The 27,729-nt window shown below is 35.4% G+C and overlaps 1 protein-coding gene across 2 annotated transcripts in view; it reads right to left on the reverse strand.

Moving 5' to 3' along the window:
• Nucleotides 1-13,691: 13,691 nt before the first annotated feature.
• Net1 (neuroepithelial cell transforming 1) overlaps nt 13,692-27,729 on the reverse strand; it is a 43,156-nt gene continuing 29,118 nt past the window's right edge. The window contains exons 1-10 of one of the 2 annotated variants that reach the window (XM_003473428.5): nt 24,733-25,003; nt 20,241-20,348; nt 19,744-19,911; nt 19,333-19,395; nt 18,861-18,957; nt 18,668-18,744; nt 17,734-17,991; nt 17,145-17,315; nt 15,768-15,954; nt 13,692-15,587 (exon numbers count right to left, since the gene is read on the reverse strand). In XM_003473428.5, coding sequence (XP_003473476.1) covers nt 15,181-15,587; nt 15,768-15,954; nt 17,145-17,315; nt 17,734-17,991; nt 18,668-18,744; nt 18,861-18,957; nt 19,333-19,395; nt 19,744-19,911; nt 20,241-20,348; nt 24,733-24,825 — 1,629 coding nt within the window. In that variant the 5' untranslated portion in view covers nt 24,826-25,003 and the 3' untranslated portion in view covers nt 13,692-15,180. Of the gene's footprint in view, nt 15,588-15,767; nt 15,955-17,144; nt 17,316-17,733; nt 17,992-18,667; nt 18,745-18,860; nt 18,958-19,332; nt 19,396-19,743; nt 19,912-20,240; nt 20,349-24,732; nt 25,004-27,729 lie in introns of those variants that run through there. The other variant, XM_003473429.5, reaches the window with a different exon arrangement.

The following is a 27,729-nucleotide window of genomic DNA, read 5'->3' on the forward strand; positions in this document are numbered from 1 at the left end:
ACCCTTTCATCTGCCCCCAGCAGCAGTTACTAAGAAATCTCAATTCTGTAAGATTAGCACAATTCTTTTAATCTAGCTAATTTTGTCTTACTTCAGGATCTACATGACAGAAAAACTATGAGATACGGCAACACTATATTCTTTCTTAAAACAGACATGAGGATCAATGGAACAGAAAACAGCACACAAAAGCAACTCCTAGCATATTCAACTGTTTAATCTTTGATAAAGAAGCCAAAAACATACACTGGAGACAAAAAATCCTCTTTAAGAAATGCTGTTGAGAAAAATAGCTATCCACATTTAGAAGCCTGAATTTAGATCCATATCTCTCACCATATACTAAACTAAAATCAAAATGGATCAAAGTACCAAATGTTAAAACAGAAACATTAATGTGCTAGAAGATTAAACAAATAAAAATCTTGAAGCCATAAGTTTAGGCAAGGACTTTCTGAACAGAACCCTGGTTGCATAGGAAATAGTACTAAGAATTAAAAAATGGAATCATATCAAATTAAAAAGCTTTCTGCACAGTGAAATAAACAACTAACATAGGGGAAATGGGAAAAAATTTCTTGCTAGTAATTCTTCAGAGAATTAATATCTAGAATATATAATGAGTTCAAAAACTACACCTCCCAAAATAAAAGACCTAGTAAAAAATGGGCAGGTGAAATAAAAAGATACTTCACCAAAGCAGATGACCAATAAATGAAGAAATGCTCAACATCACTAGCCATTAGAGAAATGCAAATTAAAATAACACAGAGATTCTACCTTATCCCAGAAAGAATCACCATCATCAAGAAATCAAATAATGATAAATTATGGTGAAGAAGATATGGGGAAAAGGAACATTTCTACATTGTTGGTGGGAATGTAAACTAGTACAACAATCGAAATCAGTTTAGAGATTCCTTACAAAACTAAAAAGAGAAATTCCAGAGAACTTTTGGGAAGATAACAATGGTGAACAGCAACAAAACACCTCTCTGAGATTTGGAGTCCAGATGCTGGGATACAGTGATGTGAGGAAGACAAAAAGGAGGGACTTGGTTCCCTAGTACCCAGCAAGGTTCTGAAGAGACAATTGGAGTAAACAGAGTATACAAAAAGAGGGACATCAAAGCAGAAGAGGAAGGTGACAAGTGGTATTTTCTCCCTGTGTCCCAGCTCGTGGCATGAGAGTAGCAGCTTGAATCTGCAGACACAGTGATTACCGGTGATGCCACAGGCCTCCATGGAGAAATACATCAGTGGAACAGAGTAGTGGACATTACAGACTGCAGTGGCTAGTGAGCAATTCCAGTCCAGTTCACCAGGGCATCCCCAGGAGTCAGTGATTGGCCAGTCACCATTTTGGAAAGGGGCCAGGACTCAGAGCATCAGTGGGTTGGCAACATCTTGGGATACCCAGTGTCAGGTGAGGCACAGCCATGGGAGACAACCAAGTCAGAGAGCTAAGTTCAAACTGGCAGAAGTGACCCAGAATATTGATCAGCTCAGGTCCCAGCCTCACAGCCAGAAAACAGAATTAGCCTGAAATTCAGCAGAGCTAAAAGCACAGGCTCACGTTAGGTTTTATTCTCTCCAAAAAAATAATAAGTATTGTGGGAGTAAAAAAACCCAAAAAGTGTAATTGTTATTAAAAAGAGAGGAAAGGAAGGTGGTCTAAGGGATATAACTGCATGTATGTTTGAGTGTATAGGATGGAAATCCATATTACTGAGCTTTTATTGGATCATTGATCGGCACTGTCTGCAGTCTCATTGTATGAATGTTCACTTTACATGCTTTAATTTTATAATTTGGACAACTATTTCAAAGATGACAATATGTAACCTATTAACTAGTGATATCTTACTGTATTTTTTTTCCTTATTATTTTTACCCTTTTACTGCTTTGTTTTTTAAAATTTTATTTCTTTTTTTCCTCTTTAAAAAAAAAAAAGCACAGGCTTGCTGAGATTATCAACTGCCCCACCGTAATTCTACTGCAGACTTACTGCAGTAAGTAAGTACTGCTGGGATCAACCAACACAAATCTTGGCTCTGTTGCACCCTTTATCTACTAGTGACAGAAGAGACATACCCTGAAGTAGACATTTTTTTTCCTTCCCTTTTTCACTTTTCTTCTTTTTCACAATTGTTCTTGTTTTTTTATGAATGTGAACATTTTTCTAGTTTTTGTTGCTGTTTTGTTCTGTTCTTGTGTTCTGTTTCTTCTTTCTTTTCCTTCCTTCCTATCTTCACCAATTAGCCATGACAAAAAATCCACACCAAGATATGTAATCATCAAGATTCCAGAAATTCAGCATAAGAACAGAATATTAAAAGCTGTTATAGAAAAGAAAAAATCTATACTATAGAGTATACAAAAAGGAAAGCCCATTCAAATCACAGCAGACTTCTCAAGACAAGGAGAGCTGGGGTGAGGTATTTCAAGCCCTAATAGAAAACAATCTCCAACCCAAATTTATGTAACTCACAAAACTATCTTTCAAAATTGATGGAGAAATAATTGACAGGGAGCACCTGAAGAAATTAATGACTACCAAAATATTCAGAGGAATAGAAAAAGATAATTAGGACTACAAGTCTATGAATCCTACCAGAAAGAATCCACCAGGCAAGGCAAGCAACTAAACAGAGAAAGAAAGGGAAATAACAACAGGAAAACAATGTGAAAAGGATAAGTCAATACGTATCAGTAATAATCATCAATATAAATGGTCTCAGTTCATCAACCAAATTAATAGGTTGGAAGAATTCATCAAGAAACAAGATCCAACAATAGGCTGCAGATAAGAAACACGTTTAATTAAAAAGTAAATTCATAGGATAAAAGTCAAAGGAGGGAAAACAATAATCCATGCCACAAGAACCTACAAAAAAGCACAGGAGCAATTCTATTTGCAGACAATAGTTTGCAAAGTTAAGTTTGCAGACTGGTTAAGAGAGACAAAGAAGGTCACTACATATTTGTTAAGGGAACAATCCAATAGGAAGTGATAATAATCATAAATATATATGGAACAAATAAAAGCACACCCAATATGTAAAACAAATTAAATTGACAAATCCTTAGTCAATCTAACCAAAAAAGGAAAGACCCAAATTCATGCAATTAGAAATAAAAATATGAAATCACAACAAATCCTATAGAAATTCAGATATTTTCAATGCCTGTTTCAAGACCCTGTATTCTTTTTTTTTTTTTTTTTTTTTTTGTCTTTTTCATTTTTACTGGTACCAGGGATTGAACTCATGACCGCACCTTCCAAGGCAGGTGCTTATGCTGCTAAGCTAAATCCCCAGCCCCAAGACCCTGTATTCTAATAAGGTATAAAACAGAAGAAATGAACAGATTATTAGATGCATATGAATTTTCAAAGCTGAATCAGGAACATATAAAAATTCTAAATAAACCAAAATTTGTCGATGAAATGGAACATGTAATTAAAAACCTATCAACAAAGAAATTACAGGTCTTGACAACTTCACTGTTGAATTGTACAAGAAATTTATATATTTATTTATTTGGGTACTAGGTATTGAACTCAGGATTTCACACTTGCCAGGTAGGCACTGCACCTCTGAGATAAATCCCCAGCCCCTGTACAAGAAATTTAGAGAATATCTAAGGTCACCATTCTTCAAACTCCTTAATGAAATTGAAATGGAAACCATACTCCCAAACTCATTCCTGGAAGCAAGCATTACACTGATACCAAAACCACAAAAGGATCCAACCAAGAAAGAGAACTACAGGCCAATGTCCCTAATACTTAGATACAAAAATGCTCAGGAAGATACTGACAAACAGAATGCAGCAAATCATTAAGAAGATAATATACCCTGACCAAATAGGGTGATACATCCTGACCAGGAATGTAGGGATGGTTCAATACATGCAAATCAATAAAAGTAATATATCCTATCAACAAAACCAAGGACAAAACCAACATGATCATCTCAACAGATGCAGAAAAAGTATTTGACAAAGACCAACACCCTTTCATGATTAAAAAAAATCCTACAGAAAATCGGTCTAATGCTGAAATGATGTGTGTGAGTGCTACCCTATCCCTGGGGCAGGTAGCCTGCATACAATATAAGACAGGGAAAGAGGCTTGCTCTCTTGCCCCTCCTCTTTTGCCTTTTTTCCCCTTTTGGGCTTGCTGCTTTTGCTATTACTACCTTGAATGGCTGCCTCTCAGCCATGCCACCTTGCCTTGCAGCCAGTTGAGTATGGACTGAAAGCTCCCCAACTATGAATCTTTCCTCCTTTAACCTTTGAGTGTTTGGTATTTTGTCTCAGAAATGAGACAAGTAATTTAAGACAGAATTTGGTACCAGATAAGTGTGGTCACTTCTGTAACTATACCTGACTATGTGGCTCAAGAACATTTGGGAATAGCTTGTGGGGAGTTTGGAAAGGTTGAGAGATGTTGACAGAAAGAGGACAGCTGGAATACCTTAGGCTGTTTTGTATAGGAAATTCTGTTTAGAATGCAAAGACCAGAAGGCTAGTAGAAATCCTGTTGGTGAAGTCCAGGCTCAGAGTCCAGGCTCAGGAGATGTCTGCTGGGAAGGAGGACTGTATTGGTTGTTGGGACTCTAGACAATGTGTGTTATAGCATGGCAAAAAGTTTGTCTACATTTTACTCATGTCAGAGACTTTGCCTGAGACTAAGATTAAGGGCAGTAGACTAATTAAACTGGCAGAAAGAAATTTCAAGGCAGTCAAATGTTCAGGTAGTGGCATAGCTACAGTTGGGAACTTTTAGCCAGATTTATGGTGAGAATCAAGAGCAAAGAACCCAGCAGAATGATTTAAAATGTGGTGAGTCTGGCCAAAATGGAAGCTCCAGTAAGGCTATGGATTGAAAAGATAGAGCAGAGGAAATCTTGACAACTGAGAAGAAACAGTAGAATACAAAAGATGGCCGTAGGGCATCACAAAGCAGCAGTAAATCTCTACCCTTTGCAACCTCAAAACTGCAAAGGTGAAAGACTGCTTTGAGAAGAAAGCTGCAGAGCACCATGTTCTAGAATGTCTACCACTACACTATGTGCCACAATGCCAGCAGCCTAGAGAATTTGTTCCTTGGAATTGTATTCAGAGTGCTCAGCAATCTAGGCACTCAACTCCTATAGCCAAGAAAGAGGAAAGCCTGGCTACTGCTCTAGCTGGCAGCAGATCTTAGCTTCATTCACACCTTGCTGGTCTTAGGTGCATGCAGAACACAAGAGTTCTGAAGTTAAAAAGGCTTTCACCTACATTTCAGAAAATACCCTCAAGGCCAGGCAGTGTGCCCCTTAAAGGCAATGTGTGAAGTTCTGAGTACAAAGTCAAAGGTGCAATGGAAACCTCAGAAGTTTGGAAAAGCCAGGAACATGAATTGTCTGAGGAAAACTGCAAGGAGGGAGCAAAGCAGGTCTAAAAGAGAAGCCCTGGGAGCTACTACCACTACCAATGGAAGTGCCAAAGGGACAGAGCCACACAAGGCTTTTGGAGTTTACAACTTGCCAATAATAATAGTAATAATAAATAAAAAAGAAAATTTTTAATAAAATGATAAACTAAAAAGAAATTTTTTAAAAATTGAATTTAGCCATTTTGTATAAGCAACAAGAAAAAAGTAACCAAGATATCCATGCTTATAGCGGCAGTTTGTAATAGCTAAATCTTGGAAACAGCCCAAATACCCATCATGAGATGAATGCAGAAAGATGTATTTTTTTAACACAATGGCACACCACTCTGCCAAAAAGGACAAATTTAAGACATTTCTAAGTAAATGGATGCACTTTGAGACCATACTCTTAAGTGAAATAAATCAGACACAGATATTTAAATACCACATTGTTTCTCTCATGTGAGAAACCAAAAGTGTAAAGAAGGACCAAAATGTAGGTTGGGAAATAGGAAGAAAATGTTCAAATGGAAAGGGGACAAGAAAAGGGGAAAGGACGAGAACAGAAGACAAAAAATGTAAATAAGAAGGGGAAGAATACCTGGGTGAAGCCGCAGACTAAGACCCAGTAAGCTAGCCCAAACCAGGTCTCAGCACCTGGCAGTGAACCCTAGCAGTGAAGCCTTCAGTAGGTTGACATGGAGGGGCAGTCCCAACATACACTGCCCAGGTCTGTGTCTCCCTAGTAAACTGCAGTGGGCAGGAACACCTAGCTGGTGGATTCAAACAAACTGTAACCCACAAAGAAAGAAACTGGGCCTCCTATATACGTCTGTATGGAAAGAACAAAAAAATATGAGAAGAGGAGGCAACAAGAAAGGGTTCTCGGTCCCCAATCCTGAGAACACTGATCCAGGAAAGGTTAATGCAAAGGAGAATGAGGACAGAAAACATGCAATATCAGACACAGCACCAATAGACATAAAGCGATATCTCCGGAGCCTCATAGACGAGTTCAAAAGTGAAGTATTTAATGAAGTAAAGCAAGATATAAGTAGAATAGTTAGAGAAATGCTAAACACTGCCGAAGAAAAAACAGATGGTGGAATGGAAGAACAGAAAAAAAGGGGAGAATTGTTTGACGGAGAAAATAGAGAAAACATAGAATACGTGAAGCAGGTTCAAAGAGATTACCAGGAAACTAAAAACTCTATTGAAAGCTGGCATAACAGCTTGAAAGAAACTAAGGTAGATTATCTGAACTGGAGGACAGATTTGTAATGTGGGAGCATGAAATGAAAGCCTTCTTAAAAATAACAAGGAAACAAACAGCAATAATACAAAGGCTAGAAGATGATAAGAGGATCTATAACTTAAGAATTAAGAATGTAAAGAAAGAAGTAGGGACACAAACAAATGAACTACAAAGGCTATTCACAGAAATAATCCAGGACAATTTCCCTAATTTAGCAAAACATAAAGATACTCAGATGTATGAGGCATATAGGACCCCAGCCACCTACAACCCAAACAGAACTACACCCAAGCATATAATAATCAAAATTCCAGAAATCAAATATAAGAACAGAATATTAAAAGCCATTAGAGATAACAAACAGATCACTTACAAGGGAACACCCATTAGAATTACAGCAAACTTCTCGGCACAAACCAGAAAATAGACAAGTTCTATTGGTTTGGTTTTATTCTCTTCCCCCACAGTGTGGGGGAAATAATTCAAGCTTTGAAAGATAATAACCTCTAGCCAAGATTAATATATCCTGCACAACTGTCCCTAGAAACAAGGTGCTTCCGTGATAAAGAGGAACTAGGGGAATTGGCAACAACCAATTCAACTCTACAGAGAATACTGCAGGACATTTTAAAACAGAAAAATACCAAGATTCCAGAAACAGTGGCAGAGAGGCCACAATGAATGGAGCGGAAAGCAAAATGAAAAAGACAAACTGACAACTAATGACAGAAAAAGAGCTCAACAGAAATGAGGCAGAGAAGGTTGGTTGGTAGGAACAGCTATTTAGGAGAAAACAAGACATCATAATAGCTAGTGCTGATTTAATATCCTCTTGTATTGAAGTCTCATCAAGCTTTTGTTCTTCTGTCACCATTGGTCTTAACATGTTGTATCTTATTGGATTTTATTATATGTGATAATATAAACAAAAACTTTTATAGACAAGATTACACAGAAACCATTGTTCATTTTCTGTTAATTGCCTTTATACCCTGTAATACTGTCATTCTCTTGAATGGTTTTACATTGTCTTGATGTTTGATACTACAGTATACGAAGTTATACTCAAAGATTTCAAGGAAAGAGACACTATGGTAACTACTTTTATGTCAGGATATCTTGTGGTGAAACACTATTCTGCTTAAATGGTTATGTTCTGACCTGTGCTGTTATGTCTTTTATCTCAATCTCCTTTTTTTATTATTTACTTTTTTATCTTTTTAAGGGAAAAAATAAATAAAAAATAGCAGGATATATTATAGTAACCCACTTTGATTTCCTATTAACTTGATTTGAAACCCTGTATTGCTCTCGCCATCTTGTTTTGACTGATTTTTCTCTATTCTGTTTTGCTTGATAGTACCAAGTTTGAGAGTAGAGGCAACAACTGTGAAGACAGTAAGATTCACTATGACGCCCATTCTGGTTTGACTATTATCTTCTTTTGAAGCCCTGTAATGTCTCCAATGTTTTGGTTTTTATTGGTTTTGTTCTTTACTGTTTTGTTCAATTTTATTATAACTGATGATATAGGCAATTCTTAAGATAGCAAGAGGCATTATGGTAACCATTGTTGATCACCTTGTATGCTGTTTTTACATTATGTATTATGTCCATCCTTTTGATTTGACTCTTTTGTTACATCACATTTGGTTTTATTCTCTTCAAAAAAAGTAGTAAGAACTGTGGGAGTAGTAAAACCCAAAACGTGTAATTGTCATTGTAAAAAATAGGAAAAGAAAGTGCTCTAAAGGATGTAACTGCATGTATATTTAAGTGTATAAGATAGATAACCAGATTACTGAGTTTTGTTGGATCATTGAACAGAACTGTTTGCAGTCTCACTCTTTGAATGTCTACTTTATATGCTTTAATTTTGTAACTTAAACAACTATTTTTAAGATGACAATATGTAATCTATTAACTAGTGATTTCCTACTGTTTATTTTTTCTGAAATTCTGTATAACTTGTACCCTTTTTCTGTTTTTATTTTTTTTCTCCTTAAATAAAATTTTAAAAGCTGGAAAAAAAAAAAAAAGAAGGGGAAGAGTGATTGAAGGGAGGGAAGGAAATTGAGGTAAAAAGAAGAATCAATACATATTATGTACAGGTATGAATTCCCTAGGATATCATCAGTATGTATATCTAAAGTGTACCAATAGAATTAATCTTTAAAATTTCCATTTGACACAGCTATTTCCCTTCTAAGTATCTCCCCAAGTTACAGACATCTTATTACAGTGATGCCTGTATATCCACGCTTATAGCAGCATGACTCATAATGAGTAAATCCAGGAAGCAGCTTATATGTCTATCAGCAGATGAATGGATAAAGAATGATATTTACACACCACGAATTACTACTCTACCATAAAGTTGAGTCATTTGTAGGAAAAACGGATGCACCTTGAAACCACATTAGTGAAATAAATCAGACATGTTTAAATATCACATCATTTTTTACATAAGCAAGCCAAATTATAAAGAGCAAAATAAAATAGGAAGTACGGAGACAGATCTTCCTCTAGTGGGAAAAGGATCAAGAGATGGGAGGGAGGGAAAGGAAGGAATAGGGAATGAGAAAAGCAATTAAGATGTGTTACAGACATGTACCAACCCACACAAAGAACGTAAACCCTATGCTCTGCAAACATGAAAGAAAAAAATAGAAAGGAAAGAAAAAAGAACGGACTGTGAACTAGGCTTTGGTGAAGACTGCGTCAGGCAGAATGAAATTGCTTGTGTGACATCTGCAACTTCTTTGTGTAGTCTTCTCTAATCTCCTGAAGATGTATTTGAGACACTCAGCTGATGTCTGAAAACGTGTGGATAGTATGAATGTTATTTTTTCCTAATTGCTCTGCAGGATTGACAATCTATTTTGTGTTTTATGCCTCTCAGAAGGCAGGGACCTCCTATGTATTGCTACTTTGTGCTCTGTAGCCATTATTCAATCAAGTAGGGGGTTACTTGGACAAAAGCATGCAATACTGAGGCAATTGATCTGATAAGCAAGAACTGAGTGATTAATGTGCAGGTAGCATTTATAGCAACACAGAAATTCTGGACAATGGAATGATTCATGTCCAAGGTGGACAGAGCAGAACAGTGTGTGATTTCATCATCATGCTGCTCAAAACAGCAAGCAATTTTAATGGTTTATTCCTGCAATTTTTGATTTGATATATTTGGACCACAGTCCAATGGAAAACAAAACCATGGGTGTGAAGGGATGGTGTGCTGACCACCTCAGTTCATATGAAATATGGTATCAATGTTTGTGTGTCAGAGATAAAGTTACAGGGAAAAGAAACAATGGTAGAAGCAGATATAGAGGGAAGAGGATGAGGAAAAGGGCCATAGTAACTAAACCAGAGTCAAATTCATCTCATGCTATTGCTAAGTTGCAATAAAGAGAGTAGCAAGTGCGACACTAACTCAGGCAAAAGATGAGCTTCTGTGAGATGACTGCATATGCAGGTGTACTGGTAAGCATTCTTCCTTTACTTTGAAAAGCAAAGGTTGGGATTTGGAGGGAATTTAAGAGATTGAGGAGCTAGAAGCATGCTCAACATATCAGAGTTTTCCTAAGCTCTTCTAAACTTAAGTGAACTTTAAACATATACAAATAGAAGCAAAGAACATAGCTTCAGAATTCTCAAGAGGGCCAATCTTTTATTTCCAACCAGTCCTGGCCCCTAATTTTGAACATGATCCCAGGAATCTATTTTTCTTTTTGGTGCTGGGGACTGAACCCAGGGGCTTATGTGTGCTAAACTGCTTCTCTACTCTTCAGCTACACCCTCAACTCAATTTGATTCACAAATGTTTTAGTCTCTCACCATTTTGTCACTGTCAAATATAAAAGTGAAATAAACTAACTTCAAATATTGGATGTTTTCTTGATTATTTAAAAACTTTGGTTTAGTTGATAGCTCCTAAATCATAGATTCTACACCTTTTTCCATCTGTTTTCTGTTTGGAGTTTGAAGAAACTGTGACATGTTTCCTGGAGATCTGACTCTGGCTTGATTTTTTTTTTTAAGTCACTTCAGGTTGGTCTTGAAATCTCTATATATCCTTGGCTGGCCTTGAACTTACAGTGATCCTCCTGCCTCAGACTCCCAGGAGCTATGATTACATATATGCATCACCACATCGACCTGCTTGACCTTCTTATAGGGCTGCTTGGATTGTATGTACTTCTCTCAAGAGGCAATGGTATCTGCCTGCCTGTGTTGGGTTCTTATTCACAATCAATGTCCAAGTCGATCTGGGTTCCCATGAGTTACAAGATGGTGACTCCTTCAATATCAGAAAGGTTTCTGCTATGCAGAGAATCTTTCCTTACCTATTTGGTTACCTGAGGGATAGTCTGTATAAGAAAAGGTTGGATAAATGCATGATTATTTACCAGTTTTCAAGCAGTAAGGTGGTTCTCTGAGATATTCCAAAAGGGATCAAAAGTTTATTATTTTAAAAAATCATTATGAAGCTATTTTCAAATATATTTGAAGAGTTTAATCCACTGGAGTTTATCCTGATAGGACAATTGTATTATATACTTTTAAATACACACCATGTTCATCATGAGACATCTGTGTAACTAGTTACTAGACAGTGTCACTTCATGTTCAGGATAGGAGCTCAGTTTACTCAGTCCATACTTATCACTTCACAAGTAGCCCATATTCTGGGAAAACAGAAGACAGATGTTTCTGGAGAGAACAAGGATCAAAAAGGAACAGGATTCTGAAGCTAGGACTATGTGATATCAAACGAAGTATTCTATAAAACAGGTATGATTATTTTAAAGAAAACTATATCCAGGCAGTAGAATATGTCTTAAGTATGGCTTAGAGACCCAGACAGAAGTGTATGAGTTTTCACTTATCACTAACAGAGCATGGTTAATTATCAGTGCTTTGAGAATCCACACTGACAAAGCAAATCCTAGTTCTCCAGCAGATTCTTAGAGTTCTGCCCTCTTAGAGGGCAGACCTGAGCAGATCTGAACTTGGGAGTCCACAGAAAGGTTTGGGGAGTAACCCTGAATTTCCTAAGTTGTGCAGATGTGTTAGCATATATGCACATTTTCCTGGCAAAAGGATCCACAGCTTTATTAAGATTCTCAAAATGCTCATGCACTAAATGTGTTTAAATACCAATGGATTTGTGTAATCATTCATCTATCCACAAACCAGTCCTGCAGTTATTTCTGGGGATTGTTCAGACTGTAGAAAAATTCAAAACTCCTCTAGATCCAGTTCTAGACTTCCTCTAGATTTAAGGAAATGCATTTGTTAGGACATTCCTCTCAGGGGAACAAGGTTCTATAGTCAAATGAATATTAGCCTTTATAGATATTCTTTCATGCCCATTTATCTTTTAATGCAGTGCTGGGGACTGAACCCAGGACTTCAGATGCGAGACAAGGGCTCTAATAATGAGCCACACTGCCAGCTATGTCATACCAATTTAAAGACACTCAAGTTTGTGATTATATCATCTGCTTCAAAACCTCAGCACTTCTAAATTAACAAAGACATATTTCCCACCAATCAGTTTCATCTCTAGGGATAGGTAAGCATTTCCAATGAGGCGTATGATGAAAACAAACTATTAGATAGCCATTTTAGGACTTTCTTCATCTTAAGTCATCAAAACTCATAGATGTGAGCCTTAACTAGGCATTTTCTAATGACTGTGAAATCAGTGATTAATATTACAGTTAGCTATGCATCTTCTGAGAATAAATGAGTATTGTCCCAGATCTGCACACTCAGAAAAGCAGTAAGTAACACAAAAGCCGCTGAATACTCAAGAGGGCCAGTGGAGATATTTCTTAATAAATCTCAGGGTGAATTAACGAATTAGTTCAGCACTTTATGTACACACAACCTGAGATGAAACACAGAGCTGAAGACCTTACAAGTAGAGACTATTCTTTGCTGTAAATATACAGTCATACCTACTAGAAGGAGGTTAAGATCAGACTCTTCAGGTCCAATTCTAAAAGGTTAAGGCAATCTGGGAGGATAGATATATGTTCACACTTTTATATCACTTATATGCAGGATATTAGCTAGATGAGTAATGATTAAGTGTTGACCCTAAGAATTCACTGTATTCAAATTAGTAGGAAAGAACATTTGCAAACATAAATATGATCAGCTCTATTTCCCCTTCCCCAAGATCTAGATTCAGTGAAATGGTATGTGTGTGATGATAAGGGGTGAGGCCCAGATACTTTTATTTTTTAAAAAAGCATTCCTGGTGATTATGATGTCCCAAACAGGTCTGAGAACTTCTGGGCTAAGTCATTCAACACTATCAAATATAAATGCTTTTGCTGAATAATATTCATTTCATATACTCTTGTTTGCTCCCATCAGTTAATCAAAGGAAGACAATGGTTTCAGATAAAACATTCTGCTTACAATATCTTGTGAGATAGAACCACTTGCTTCTATAACTTTGAAAACTAATGAAGGTAATTCTAGGGGGAATGTTACTGTATGTTACACTCTCAGAAAGGATTAAAACTATTGCTTTCTGGTGTTACAGACTACACAATCATTGATAGAGTCTATACTTCTGAATTTGAATTTCCAAAGTGAGGAATCTGAGATACCTAAATCAAAATGTGAAACTAATCAGTTAGGATGCTTTGTTAATAACTTTAATATCAGATCCAGAAAGTAGCCAGATGCTCAGCTGTCTTCTGCATATTACTATTTCTTGATACAATATATTTTTAAACAGTTTCACAAAATTCACAAGATTTATTAATTGAATTTTTCTGTTACTCATCAATGAACTTTAAAGATTTGTGATTTTTTAAAAATCTGGCTTAAATTTAATTTGTACTTTTCTGAAAAAAGGAAATTTTACTTTTAATATATATCTGTGACTTTTATAAACTTCTGTGATGCACGTTACTACCTATCTCCTTTGCCACATCAACATGTGTAGGCAGATGCCCCCAAAATATCCACCAGGCAAGAAACCGTTAGGGTGATTATGTGTGTGCTTTTTTTAATTGTATAATTCATTTATACAGAGAAATCACTTGACTGATATATTTACAGTCTTTTCCAATTTTCCATTTCCACTGGCAAATATATTTCACATAATAGTCAATACTGACTTATCACCATTATATAAACTTGGGATAACAAAGGGCTTCAGTCTGCCCTCTCCCCTTTTGGAGTATAATCTCATTTTAATGGAAACATTTTGCAGTAAAGGTTCACCAATCTTATGAATAAATCTACCAAAACTGATCTAATACTGTCAAATTCTGAACACATTTGTTTCTTTTCAAACCTGTTATTTGCAGGTACTATAAACCAAGACAAATAAAATTCACATCCCCTCAAGCTTTCTACAACTTACTACGCACCCTCAAGTTGAGCTTTTCCTATCTTCTTTCACATTCTGGCACAGCCAGACATTTTTACTTGAAGACAAAACCACTTTCTTTGTCCCTCTTTTTTTTTCCTTTTACTTATTACCAGTCAATTACCTTCCCTCTCGCTTTTCAGACAACATTAAAACTTTCAACAAAATTCTTGAAGTGATTTTCTTTCAGTAGTCTAAAGTATACTGAATCATTTCATGTGTTTTCACCACCTTAAAATGCTACACTTTAAAAACTGTAATTTTCTTAACTGGCTCAAAAACAGTATGGCTTGGTTTCACTTGGTAAAGTTAATATGATTTTAAAAACCCACAAATATATATATATATATATACACTCACACACACATACACATTTTAATCAGAAAGAAAAATACTTTTTAAAGACATGCCAATTGAAAAGGCACCAAAGTAAAAAAATAAAAGCAAATACTAAAAACTACTTTACAATAAAAAAATTAAATAATTGGCAGGATAAATGAAAAATGAGGAATGTGCATAAAAAAAAGAGCTTAACATAAAGCATTCCAGTTGATAAAATTGAAAACTTATTAACTTTTATGGTTTGTTTTCCAAGGAAGCTACATTTCACTGTAAATTTTGAAATACTTCAAACATATTTCATGCAAATTTTAGGTGCCAATATAAAAATTTTAAATTCTGCATGCAAGGCTTAACAAAGAATGCTGGTAGAATTCCAGTATTTGAAAAATTCTGAATTTTAGCATATACTGTAAATATCACAATTGATTGTACTGAAAAGTAATGATGAATCTACAATCAGGAAAACTCATTAATCTCATACATATTTCATCTGATTAAAAATATGAGGCTTGCATGTTCTAAATAATCCAAGAAAATATCTTTTTTAAAAGGCCACAATTTAATTGTAATCTGAATACCTTTAGCTGCCATTAAAAAATAAAATAAAATTTAAAAAGAAAGGAAAAACCACCCCAAATCATGAAAATGTTACAACTGGTACAAAGTAATCCTATGATAGTCCCATTATGAGAAAAAAAAAAAAACTGTACACATTTATAAATAGTCTCTTTGCCAGTTAATACACAGAGATTCCTTTACACCAAAGTCTCTTTCCGTCTGCCACTTAACTGCGCTTTGTCCCTTGATCTTCGGAAGCCAGACTGCATTCGATGTCCCTTTACACTCTTGGAGTCTTCTGCTGCCTGTACACCAAAACCACATTCAGATGCATTTTCATCACCTTCTACCTGTGTAACACTGGAAACCATTGAGGCCCTTCTCTGGGCTTGGAGGTTCCCTGCAGAGGGGTTGTTTTCTTCACCCTCTTCATGGAGCTCTGGCAAACCTTGAAGCTCTGATGGACTGGTGGCCTGCTGGAAAGGGGCAATGGCGGTTCGGATACAGTTGAACCACTGCTGCTTATGGAATACATCATTCGCTTGTAGAGTGTGAGACTGGCCTGGAGAGGGATCCTGGAAGCGGACTCTAAAGATATTTTTAGCTGGAAAAAAATTTTGAAAAAAAGGTAGTAAGACTTAAGCAGTGAAGCACCTGATAATTCAAAGTGTACCAAGTATCAGAGAAGGAAATCATTGAATTTTTAGAATTCTTAAAGATTAATACTAAATTCATGTAGTTCTCAGTCTATGTACCATTAAACTATTTAAAAGTGGTATTTTACCTTTGTCTGAGTTGCCAAAAGCCCCTCGAAAGGACCCTCCTACACGCACATCCCCATCCTGCAGGTCCTCTAGTACCAGCTCCTGCACTGGAATTGGCTGCCGGTAGACCTGGTAAGAATGACGCTCATTTCGTGTAACAGGCCGAGTCAAAACCAAGATGTCTTGAAACAGGAAAATGTAAAGTTTCTGGAAAAATTGGAAAACATTCTCTCTCAATGTGGAACTTTGCAAGTGACTGAAATACTGTTAAAAAACAATTTGAAATTAATTTTATAAAATTGATTTCATAAGATTCCCTTTATAAATGACTTAATATTAATTTCAAGACTACATATGTCTTATATGAAAAATTCAATCTCAGATGGTACAAAAAATTTTTTATTGGTGTGTATTATCCAGGTAAGCAACAGTTTAACAGTATGGCATCACAAAGACCTGACTATGAATACTATATTATATACCAGAGTTTTCTAAAAAGTAGCAATTAAAAAATCCAAGCTGGGGGCTGGGGATTTAGCTCATGGGGCTGGGGATTTAGCTCAGCGACATTAGCACCTGCCTTGCAAGCAGGCGGTCATGAGTTCGATCCCCGGTACCGATAAAAATGAAAAAGACAAAAAAAAAAAAAAATCCAAGCTGGTAAAATGTTAATGGTTCCATTTTGTCCACACAAATTTAAGCCTTTATAGAACAATGAAGGTGTGTGATAGAAATCAAAGACATCAGATTTCAAAAAGTTTTCTAGAAACCCCCAGTTTATAATTGGTGTTTCAAAACGCACATAATGGAATGGAAATACCATTCAATGGTTATATTTAGTTCTGCAAGATACTTCTTTTTTTTTTTTTTTTTTTTGTCTTTTTCGTTTTTATCGGTACCAGGGATTGAACTCACGACTGCCTGCTTGCAAGGCAGGCGCTTATGCCGCTGAGCTAAATCCCCAGCCCCCTGCAAGATACTTCTGTAATTAATATTTGTAAAACAAACTTGCTTTCATTTAATCTACTGCAGAAATCTGTTAAGTAGCCCTAAAAACTACTACCTTAATTATACAAAAAAAATTTTCCGGAAGGGTATGCTTTTATAATAAATATTACAGAATTTGGAAAGGAACCCCTACCCAAATGAGTAAGTTTATTTTTAAACTGAAAAAATACCACTAATTTTTCTCTGACACATTTAAGCCATTCTATTTATTCTCCAGTGACAGAAAAATAAATGTTTGCTTTATCAAAGCTGATCAGGTAAAATAAACATCAGTGATCTTTCACTATTTCCTGAATATTTTACAAATCTACTTCATAATGAATGTGTAAAAAGTTTAGCAGTGTGGGAAAAGGAAATCTTATTTCCCACTAGTACTCAAATGTACTCACATGTCCATTTTTGTTTTTTAGCTCTCCATGGCACAGCAGCACTTTACTTGCTTCAATTCTAGGATCCTTTTGCTTCTCATCTAGATACTCCAGCTTGTCGATGTAATACTGGCACTCAGATTCTCCTTTCTTCAGGTTGATATCAGAGAGAACGCTTTGTATTATCAATACCTAAAAATTACCCCAATAAATTGATGAACAACTTCAATATATTAACTTCTGTTTTCTTTCCTACAGGGTAAAGTGTCACATAAAACTGTATAGCTTAAAGGGAGTCTATAAATCAATTCAATCAGTCCTTTCAGTTAACAGATGAAGAAACAGTCTCAGCCAAACTGGGTAAGTTACCCAAAGTCAGAAGCTGCCTAGTGGTATGGGCCAGATTAAAAATTCAGTCCCTTGACTAAACTATCATTATAAAAATTTAAGTGCAACAAAGACACATCTCTTTATTACTTATAATGTGCTATCAGGCATGTAAAAACACTAAAACTATGTTGATTTGGTATATGAAAGATTGAAGTACTCTTCTAAGGTATTCTTAACACATGAACTTAAACAATTGAAAAGTTAGTTATGGATTACTTACTGCTTCCTCCAGAAGTTGCACATCAGGGTGATCTTTTGGAGTATGTCTAAGAATTTCTTTTAACAGTAAAGGGTATTTGACTAGGCGACTTCGAGGAATATCTAAGAAGCTCCAAAGATCTAGTTTTCGACTGAAGGGAGACTCAAGACATCGCTGGAGGAAGTCTTGGACTCTTGGATCCTGTTTCTTTTGATCAAGAAGAGCTTTGGCTGCCAGCTGGTTACTACAGTAGTCTTTATAGGCTTTCAAACCTGGTAACTGAAGAATAAAAAAACAAAAAGTATGGTGCATTCCTGGGATGGCTGAATGCATTAATAACTCTACAAATATGGAATGCTAAAAAACAGTATAGCTATTCTTGAGTTTTAATAAGCTGTGGACATTTTCCTGGAGATGATAATGGGAGAGTTATATTCTGGGCTAATGTGAGAATGCTCTTTTATACAAGCTGCCTAATTTGCTATATTCAACTGAAGACTCACAACTTCTACTTCCTCCAACCTCACTTAGCTGCTAGTCATTTGTGCTACCAGGAAATCTGGGCATTTAACATACTCATCATTAACCCTGACAATACTGATAGGCTTGACTCTTCCTTCACAAAGTTATAAATACAGAAAACATCTTTCATTACTGAATCCTCAGTGTCCAGCATCTAGCAGGCACTCAGATGTTTAAATGAAGGAATGCAACAGACTATTAGCAGCATATGAGGGAATTCCATGTAGAAACATATTTACAAACAGGTTTGTGATAAGCTACTATAATTGAATTTCTTTTAAAGACTATAACTTTTATTATCATCATAAGTTTTGTCTCAATGCCTTATCTGTTTGCAAAATATACTTAGAGGTTAAACTGATCTGATTTCACCACAAACTGTAATATGACAAGTCTGTAAGAAATTAACTAGAGTCAACAACTCAGTGCATACCCAATTCACAAGGATGTGACCAATCTGCTCCACTGTTCCATCAGGCTTAGTTGCTTCTCCTATTCTTGCCAACAAATCTTAAGTACAAAAAAACAGAAAGAACATCAGGTTTATATATAAAATAGGTCAGTATGTTTTTCGTTTAGATTTAAAATTACTTGTTACTGCAATTTAGTTAAGCAGCATATCTGACCTTCATGCAGAGGTATGTAAGCATCCAAATCACCAAATATGTGTGTGAGTTCTTCTTCTGACATGATAGACAACTTTAACATGGGGTCATGATAGGCCTAATCAGAAAGGGAAAGATCAGTCACACAAAGATCAAGCAAAGAAAACATGGTAAGAAACCTGAATGCATTTGACAAACTACACTAAAACTAGCATGAATTTAATAAAAGAAATTAAAGTATATAGTAGTCTCTCAAAGGCTCTATTCATTATACTCATATAAGAAGAAACACGTCTAAACTTCATCTAAAGCACCTATTCACTAGTAGACACTTTCTACTTTCCTATTCTAAATTTTAAGGAATTTACCCTTTAGAACTTGCATAATGTTTATTTTTAAAAACTAGGGCATCTTAGTAAGTGCAAGGTCCTAAGTTCGATTCCCAGTACCAAACAAACAAACTAGGGTCTCTAATAAAAGATTACTTACTGACCTTTCTTGCAAGCTTGAGATCTTCAATTAAATCCTGTTCTCCTCGGGACATTTCATATATTGCCTACAAAATACCCAGCAAACATAAGAGGCCATTCTTTCAAGGAAAATTATGTACAATTGATATTTACATTATTTAACTGCTTTGAAAAACTCTTTTTAAAGTATATAGTTTAAAAATTAATTCAAAATAGGATCTCTAGAAGAGGCTGCCTAATACTTCTGCCTATCAGAGGTGTTTAATTTGATGATTACCACCCCATCACCAAGTATTGCTCATCGTGTTATGAGTTGTTGCTAAAATACAAAAATGAAAGCTCATTTTTCTACAGGAAATTAGTTTCTTAGTCATCTGGAAACCCATTCTTTCAAAAGCAGGAGTCTTGAAACTTGGAAAATGGTATCAGCATACCTCTTGACGTTTGATTTCCCGGGTGGTTAAAGACTCTTTCATATTGATGTCTAACATCTCTGACCACAGCACACTGCTTCTTCTTTTGGCAGGTGTTGGGACTGTCGATCTACTAAATGACTTTTGGGCAGAGGCAGGGGATCTGTGATCACCACGAAGGGTAAACGACTTAAAGAGGTGAGCAAAAGAGAAAAATGAGATATGGAGGCTACAGTTCCTTTTAAAATAATTTTTTAAAATAAAGAAATACAATTTTAAAAAAAGGTCCTAAGAATTTTTCAATGCTTAAAACCATCTTAACATATTTAAAACCATATTTAAATTACTTATAAACACTGTTCTCATAATAATATTCCTTACCAGTATACTGCCCCCCCCCCCAACACACTTAAGTACAGTAATGCAGACAGGGTTTTACAGCTTAAAGAATATAATACATTTCAGGTTTATATAAAAAGTTTTTAAACTACTTTACTTTCCCTTCCCCTCTTTATTACCTGTATTGTTTGACCAAAACGTCTGACTGCTCCATTTCTTACAGGAGAGATTAAGTTTGCCAAAGATGTGACCCGAGCTAGAGGTCGAACTCTTTTATTGCTTGGTTCCTGTTTAAATAAAAAAAAAAAAAAAAAAAAAGTTACATTAAATGTGTTTACATATAATGATTTCATGCAAGTCTGAGCAAAGTTAAGCTCCTTTCACAAAAGCTTTTGTATACTGTAAGATACAGAAACACTAAACTCTGAAAATGAATGTTCTTCACAGTTAAAATAGAACATTACTAAACAACAGCATTAAAAATAAAAAACAGGAGCTGGGGATTTAGCTCAGCGGCATAAGTGCCTCCCTTGCAAGCAGGCAGTCGTGAGTTCCATACCTGGTACCAATAAATAAATAAATAAATAAATAAAATAAAAAACAATATCACTTTGAAAACATAACAAATATTAAACTGGAAAGGAGAAAGACTATCATTAAAACAAAGAAAATAAATTTCTTTTTGGAAAATAAATTTTTTAAAAGCCTTATTATGATGACAAATTTCGTATCTTCTTGAAGCAGAGAATAATGGATTCCATGTATCTATCAGTCAGTTTCATCAGTTTGCTGTATAACAACTTGCTTATCTTTGCCTGTTACTTGTATATTTTAAAGCAAACACCAGATATTATATAATCTTATTAACTATTTCATTTAGAGAAATCTTAAATGACTTGAGTATCCCCCAAAGTAATTAGATTTGTCAAATCTCCTAAATGTATACATGTGCATACAGAAAAGAATAAGCATGTATGAAACTGGAATGGATAAAACCGTGTTCCAGCCAAGGCAGGGGGGTGATTTACAAGGTTAAAATCTGAACTTCTCTTACAAAGTTATTGTGAGGATTAAAAAACAGAAGAAATACTTTTTCTAAAAAAATCTTTGACTTGGATAAAGTCATATCAAAAAGGGTGAAGAAACCACTTCAAATAACTGAAGAATTGAGAGAAACTTTTAAACTGTTTGTAAAGAAACTTAAATGACTTGAGTATCCCCCAAAGTAATTAGATTTATCAAATCTCCTAAATGTATACATGTGTATCAGAAAAGAATATGAACTGCTGAAGTAAAAAGGCTTATAGATAAAAAGAATTTAAAACTTTGAAGACTTTAAGAAATAGGTTGTAGACCACTCCTCCCACTCCCCAAATAATTAGCTTTATATATAAAGTAAACTTTGGATATAAAGCCAATACTGTGCACGTGTTAAATGAAGAAAACTTTTGAGATATGTAGCAAAATGGCACACACTGTGCTGTGGAGGACATGTGTGAATGCCTTTACCTCACACATCTGTGCAGACTGAGTGACACATGGGTGTGCAGAGGCCAGCACAAGGCATTCCTTTCCATTTAGTAAAGACAGTACAAAGAGTCTCCTGTTTAAATGGCGATAGAATTACCTCACAAAGTAAGATATGCCAACATTAACTTGAAACAAAGCAGTTGTCAGAAAGTTCTGTTCTGCTTTTTGGAAACAAAGGTCAGGTCCTCTTCCTTGTTTAAAGTGTAACAAATTTGACTTTCCAGTAAATCATAAACTATTTAATTTCAATGTAAAAGTCTTTGGAAAGATGCTTTACCTCCCAGTGAACTTGAAAGGAGAAATTAATAATTGAGTTTGTAGAAAAACAAACTTTTAATATTATTACGTAACATAAAATGATAAAAAAATTCTTTTCATTATAGGACTAGTACACAACTGTTAGTCTCTGGTAATTAACAATTATGCAATATTTAAAATGAAAACTACAGTTTAGATAATTTAATGTAAACACATCTAAAGCATGTTTCTGAAACTAATATGGATTTTGTTTATCCAGCCTCTTTAAGGTAGCAAGATATTATGACAAGCATATATGGTGTTAAATATTTTCTTTAAAAACAACTATAATCTTCTCAACAATGGTTATGTTACTCTTCAGAGTTCATCAAGTCTAAAGTGCTTCATAAGAAGGATGGCGCTAACTCAGGAAATATGTCTAGGGGAAAGGAAAATAGGAAGACACCTCTTCACATTTTGCACATGCTTTTGGGGACCCAATAATAACATTCCTGCCTTACTAAAAGGACACATGAGAAGAATGTTTGGCACATAAACAACAAGTGTTTAGCTTATATGTATTTCAAAAAAATGAACATTTTCAATGAATTTTTTTGGTGGAAAAGTGATAAGGATGAGGTATTACTGGGTCACCTAAAAGGTAGAGAAAAACAAATCTCTTTTGTAATACAGACTAACACTTACTCCTTGTGAACTTTAAAAGTAGTTTTTCTTTACAAGTTCAGGTGAACCATTTTAATGATCTTGAATTGGTTATTAAGAATCCAAACATCTGCACAGTCACAAGATATTTGTAAGACAAAGTTTTTGGAGAATTGGTATTGTACCCAGATTTACCTCTCTCCATAGACAGGATGCAAGTAGAGTATTTGGAGGTAATGAAAGAAAAGAGGAGGAATGCAAGTTATTTACGACCACCAATATTAAGGCTCTCACAATGATAGTTGTGTTATATTTGAGTGCTGGAAACATTATTATGATGAATACAAGAAACTTAACAGATGGGGATACTGAAACAATACACTCCCCTCAAAAGACAACCTGTAAGTCTATGGAAACAAACAAAAGAATATCAACAAAATTCACATGCTCAAGGAACTTTCTACTGTAGGCAATCTTTCACTAGGGCCAAAGTTCACTTGGAGGGGAAAAAAACCCAGTGCTCTCAATCTGAGTTTATATTGTTTATTTAGGTTAATTTTTAATCAGATTATGTATCTAGATAGGCAATAATATGTATTAACACAGGAAATCTACCTTTACATCAGGCTATTATACAACATGGAAAAACCCTGTTGTGAATTTAGCTTTCTGTAAAAAGTTTTTTTTTCCCCTAACGATGCTACTTTTACAGGCATTCTTTTAAAAGTACTTTTCTATAGTCAGTCATATTTTGACACAAGCAGTATGTGTCTTGGTTTACTTGTTTTAAGTCACTAGATAAATAATCTCTCCTAACCTGGCAAAAACTTTAACATCAGAATAAAAAATAGTTATTTTTAAAAAGATTAAAAATGAGTTATAACCACATGGGATTTCTTCTCTTCCTACTTACAAGTGTAAATATTCAAATTATTAAGGTCATATTGATAGTCTAAAATTGTGACAACACTCCTGGTTTTAAACTTTGAAATAAAGTATGCCAAAAACATGGCCTATATGTGATACTAGAAAAAAAGCCCCCATCCCAGACCTCACGAATCACTAGGCAAGTGCTTTACTACTAAGCTATATCCTAACTCTAAGGTTAGTTTTAAAAACATAGTCAGTTTTAGTATTTCACTGATGATAATGAAAGAAGCCTTCTACTCAAAGAAAATGCATAGGTATTTGAGAAAACTGAAGCACATAAGCAAAAACCAAACTATCAGAACCACAACCAAACCACACCAAAGCAAAATATACCTCCTAAAAATGGTAGCTACTTTAACTCCGAAAAAGTGTATGTTGGACATACACCTTTACTGGGATATCCACTGAAGTGTACATATTTAACATGTACAATCACATATAAGTTTTGACCTATGTATATAGCCACCAACCACCATCACATCAACAGGTATACAATTAGTTGAATATAGGAACACTATTTCTATCACAAAAGTGATAATGCAGTAAATATCAAGAGTACAAACATTGCAGTTATACTACATATACTATATAGTATAAAATCAGCTGTCAACATTTAAAATGACATAAAGTAACCTGAATTTGATAAATGCTCATAATTTTGAAAGCCAAAATGACTTCAGACAACCAGCAAAGTTAGAATAATGGTTTAAATATTTTAGCACACCCTTTATGAACAAAAAAAAAAGGTATACAATGAACTTAGTGAAAAGAGAAATAGGCACACCACATCAGACAACATATTACTGGCAATTTGTTTACCAAAATTAACTTGGAAGTTTTTATTCTTCCTATTTAGTCTATTAAGACTAAGATTAGGGGTTGGGGATTTAGCTCAGTGGCATAAGCGCCTGCCTTGCAAGCAGGCAGTCATGAGTTCAATCCCCGGTACCGATAAAAAGGAAAAACACACACACAAAAAAAGACTAAGATTTGATAATGTAAATATATAAATTCAAATTAAAACAGAGCCACATTAAGCATTCATGTTAAAATAGTATATTAAATATCAAAACAACAAATACTTAACTAGAGAAACATTTAAAAAATTTTTACATATAAGTTCTATATATTCAAGTTATGTTATGTATAAATTTATTTAAATTTAGGCCACGGTTCCTTAACACACTTCAAGCTTGCATGTAAATCAAAGTCATACACTTCAAGTTTTAATAAATTTAAAATTATAGTTAATAAGTTACAACTCTTAAAAAGTTAAACAACATTCCTTTGGCCTGTTTCTCATCATCTTACCTCTTGTTCTCTGAAGGACTGGTTATTAACATCTAGGACTCGTATAGTCCTTTTAATAGGTAGGAGACCTCCAGTCTCATCATGTGCCACCATGCTTTACCAAGTATCCCTTTCAACCTTTCAAATTAATCCACACACGAGTCAGTCCTGTACGAAAGCACCGTTCAGGCGCACGGGCTTCTCTTCGGAGTGCTCAGCCTCCGGCCGGCAGCCATGCACCCATGCCTCCCACTACTGGCGGAGCTGGCCGCTTCTGAGCCTAGGAAGCAGGCACGCAGACCTCAGACTCTCGGGGCGGGGCCGCTGCCGGCGCGCTCCGGAGCAGACCAACACCCACGTGATGTGGCTCTTGACAGCTGGGCGCACCTAGGCTTCTTTTTTTCTTTTTTTTTTTTAATTTTATTTAAAGAAAGACTAAACAGAAACCGGGTAGAAATAATACATACTTTCAAAGAAAAAATAAACAGTAAGAAATCACTAGATGATTACATACTGTCCTCTTACAAATAGTTACTCAAGATTACAAAAGTGGTACATATAAAGTGGGGATTCAAACAGCAAGAGTGCAACCAGTTCTGTTCTTAGTTTGAGCTCTGCAGGAGAAAGCTCTTCATCAATAGGCTTGGAATTTCTACAGGAAGACGACAGGTGGGAAAGGTACTGGGTTACTATCTCTCCCAGATTTAAAAAGCATTCTTAAAGAAAAACTTCTTAGTTATCTACTGTAGCATTTAGATGGGACCTTTTAAAAAGACAGATAGAAAAAAAAAAAAACTCTACTACCTAGGACAGAGTTTAATAAAGCAACTTTTAAAAAAAATTGTCTTAATTTTTCCAGCTTTGGGGATTCAACCTGGGGCCTTTACAGTGAACTACTAATGCTTTTTTAAGACACACTCTCACCCACATCACTAAATTGCTCAGGCTGGGCTCAAAGTTGTTGTCCTCCTGCCTCAGCCTCCCAGAATGCTGGGATTACAGATGTATGCCACTATGCTAGGCTCTGTATGTTTTAAAACTTAAAATCTGTATGCTAGATGCTTTATAAATATATAAAGTGATTTCTGTTTTAAAATGTGTAACAGACTCTAAATTAACTGACCTTAGTATTATTTAGATAGTATCAAAGACTTAAAATGTATTATACAGGTAAAGTAAAGTTCATGAAGGAGAAGTGACTTATCTGAAGTCACACTATGACAGCCTGCAAATTTCTAGGCTAAGTACTTTCCTCTAAGGAACAATACTGTTTTTGATGGTTTGGTAGGACCTGTTATGATGCAGATTTTCTTAAAAACAAGCACTGTATTTTTATTGTAAGATTTCATCTTAACTGTTTACTACTACGATGCTAAAAATCTGCAAAGACATTTCAGTTCTTAGTATCAGGGTAAGAAAAATCTATGTAAAGGGCACTATTTAGATACACACATGATTAAAAAAAAGATATGATCTGCTCCTGAAATGCTAACAGACTACTGTGAAAAGGCAGGTCATGTAAAGAGATACAAACACAAGGCAGCTTCAAAACAATTTGTGTAGCTATGCGGTGTTACAGGGGTTGAGAGAAAAAAATTACTCCTAGCAGTCTTGCAAGGTAAGTTGTTATTTCAGTGGGGCTTTGAATGCGATGCTTTTCATGGTTTTGAGCAAGAGAAAAGGGCAAGGAGACTGAAGAAATGAGCTTACTGTACATAGTGGTGGAGCAACTACAGCATGCACGCTGTAGCAGGTTTCTGTCACTGAAAGCTCTAAAAAGTTTGCCATCACTGCACCAATAAGATCAAAGGATACAGGGAAAGAAAGGTGCAGATAGCTTTACTGAGCAGAGAGAGAATGGCAGAGTGAGAGAGAGAATGGCAGCCATGCTGTCATAAGATAGTAAAACCTTGGCTCATGAACACTTCTGTTTATAATTCGTTCACAAACAAAATTGTTCAGCAACATTTGCTTCCATTTGCAGACTGCATCAGGTGACAAACTCAACCACAGTAATCCTCCCCACACAAATATAAATGTAAACATCTTCCTCAAAATCATAAAACAAATTCACAAACCAAGTTCACAAACCAAGGCACCACTGTGTAGATGAGGCTGGTGTTTCATGTGGCTGGAAAGATGACTGGAAAAATAATGCAAACATTACAAGGAAGTATTTAAAATTTTGCTTAAGGTAAGAGCACTGGGAAAGGAAAGAACTCAAAGATGCCTAAGATTTTAAACATAGGCATTAACTACAAGTGCAAATAAGTGAGGAACACATTTTGAAATAAAGTTTTACTGAGTCCAAAATGGCAGCAGAACATGTAAGTGAAACTCTTCAGTTGGCAACTGGAAATGCTGAACAGGGCTTATAAAAGAGCCTGAGGTAGATTTAGTCTGGAAAGCCACATAGAGATCAGAATGAAAAGCCTTGGGAATGAATGAAATTCCTGGGAGAGAAAAATCTAGACTAAAAGAACACAGGTCCAAGGATTTCAACTTTGGAGAAAGAGCCAGTGAAGGAAAATTATCTAAAAGGAACAGTCAGAGGGGAAGAGGGAAAGCAAGCAGTCAAGGAAATAAATGGTGTTAATTATGACAAAGAGATTAAGGAAGGTAAAAAAAAAAACCATCATTTAGTGATTACAAGCTTAATGAAGATCTCAAATGTGCTAGTTCAGTGGAATAAACAGGTAAATTACGGGAACTGAAGACTAAAAAGAGAAGAACAATGGGCACAAATACTGCTAATAATCTATAAAATACAATTTACTAACGTTTGCCTTATAATGCTAGGTCTTTCAGGAGAGGCTACCACTACCCTTGGGTAACAACCAATATGTTTTGTGTATCAGATGATGTTAATGATTCAGCTTTTTGCTTGGAATTTATTTTTTAAAAGTCATAAAGACTGGTTATATTCATCATCTGTTCTTCATTATTCAACCACACTTGGGCAGTATGTGTAATATTGCTGGCCTTAAGAGCAGACAACTATTTGTGGAAGACTTTGCC

This window comes from Cavia porcellus, unplaced genomic scaffold (assembly GCF_034190915.1).
Source record: "Cavia porcellus strain 051 isolate PalLab524CR breed Dunkin Hartley unplaced genomic scaffold, mCavPor4.1 scaffold_13, whole genome shotgun sequence".
In the NCBI taxonomy this organism is placed as follows: domain Eukaryota; kingdom Metazoa; phylum Chordata; class Mammalia; order Rodentia; family Caviidae; genus Cavia; species Cavia porcellus.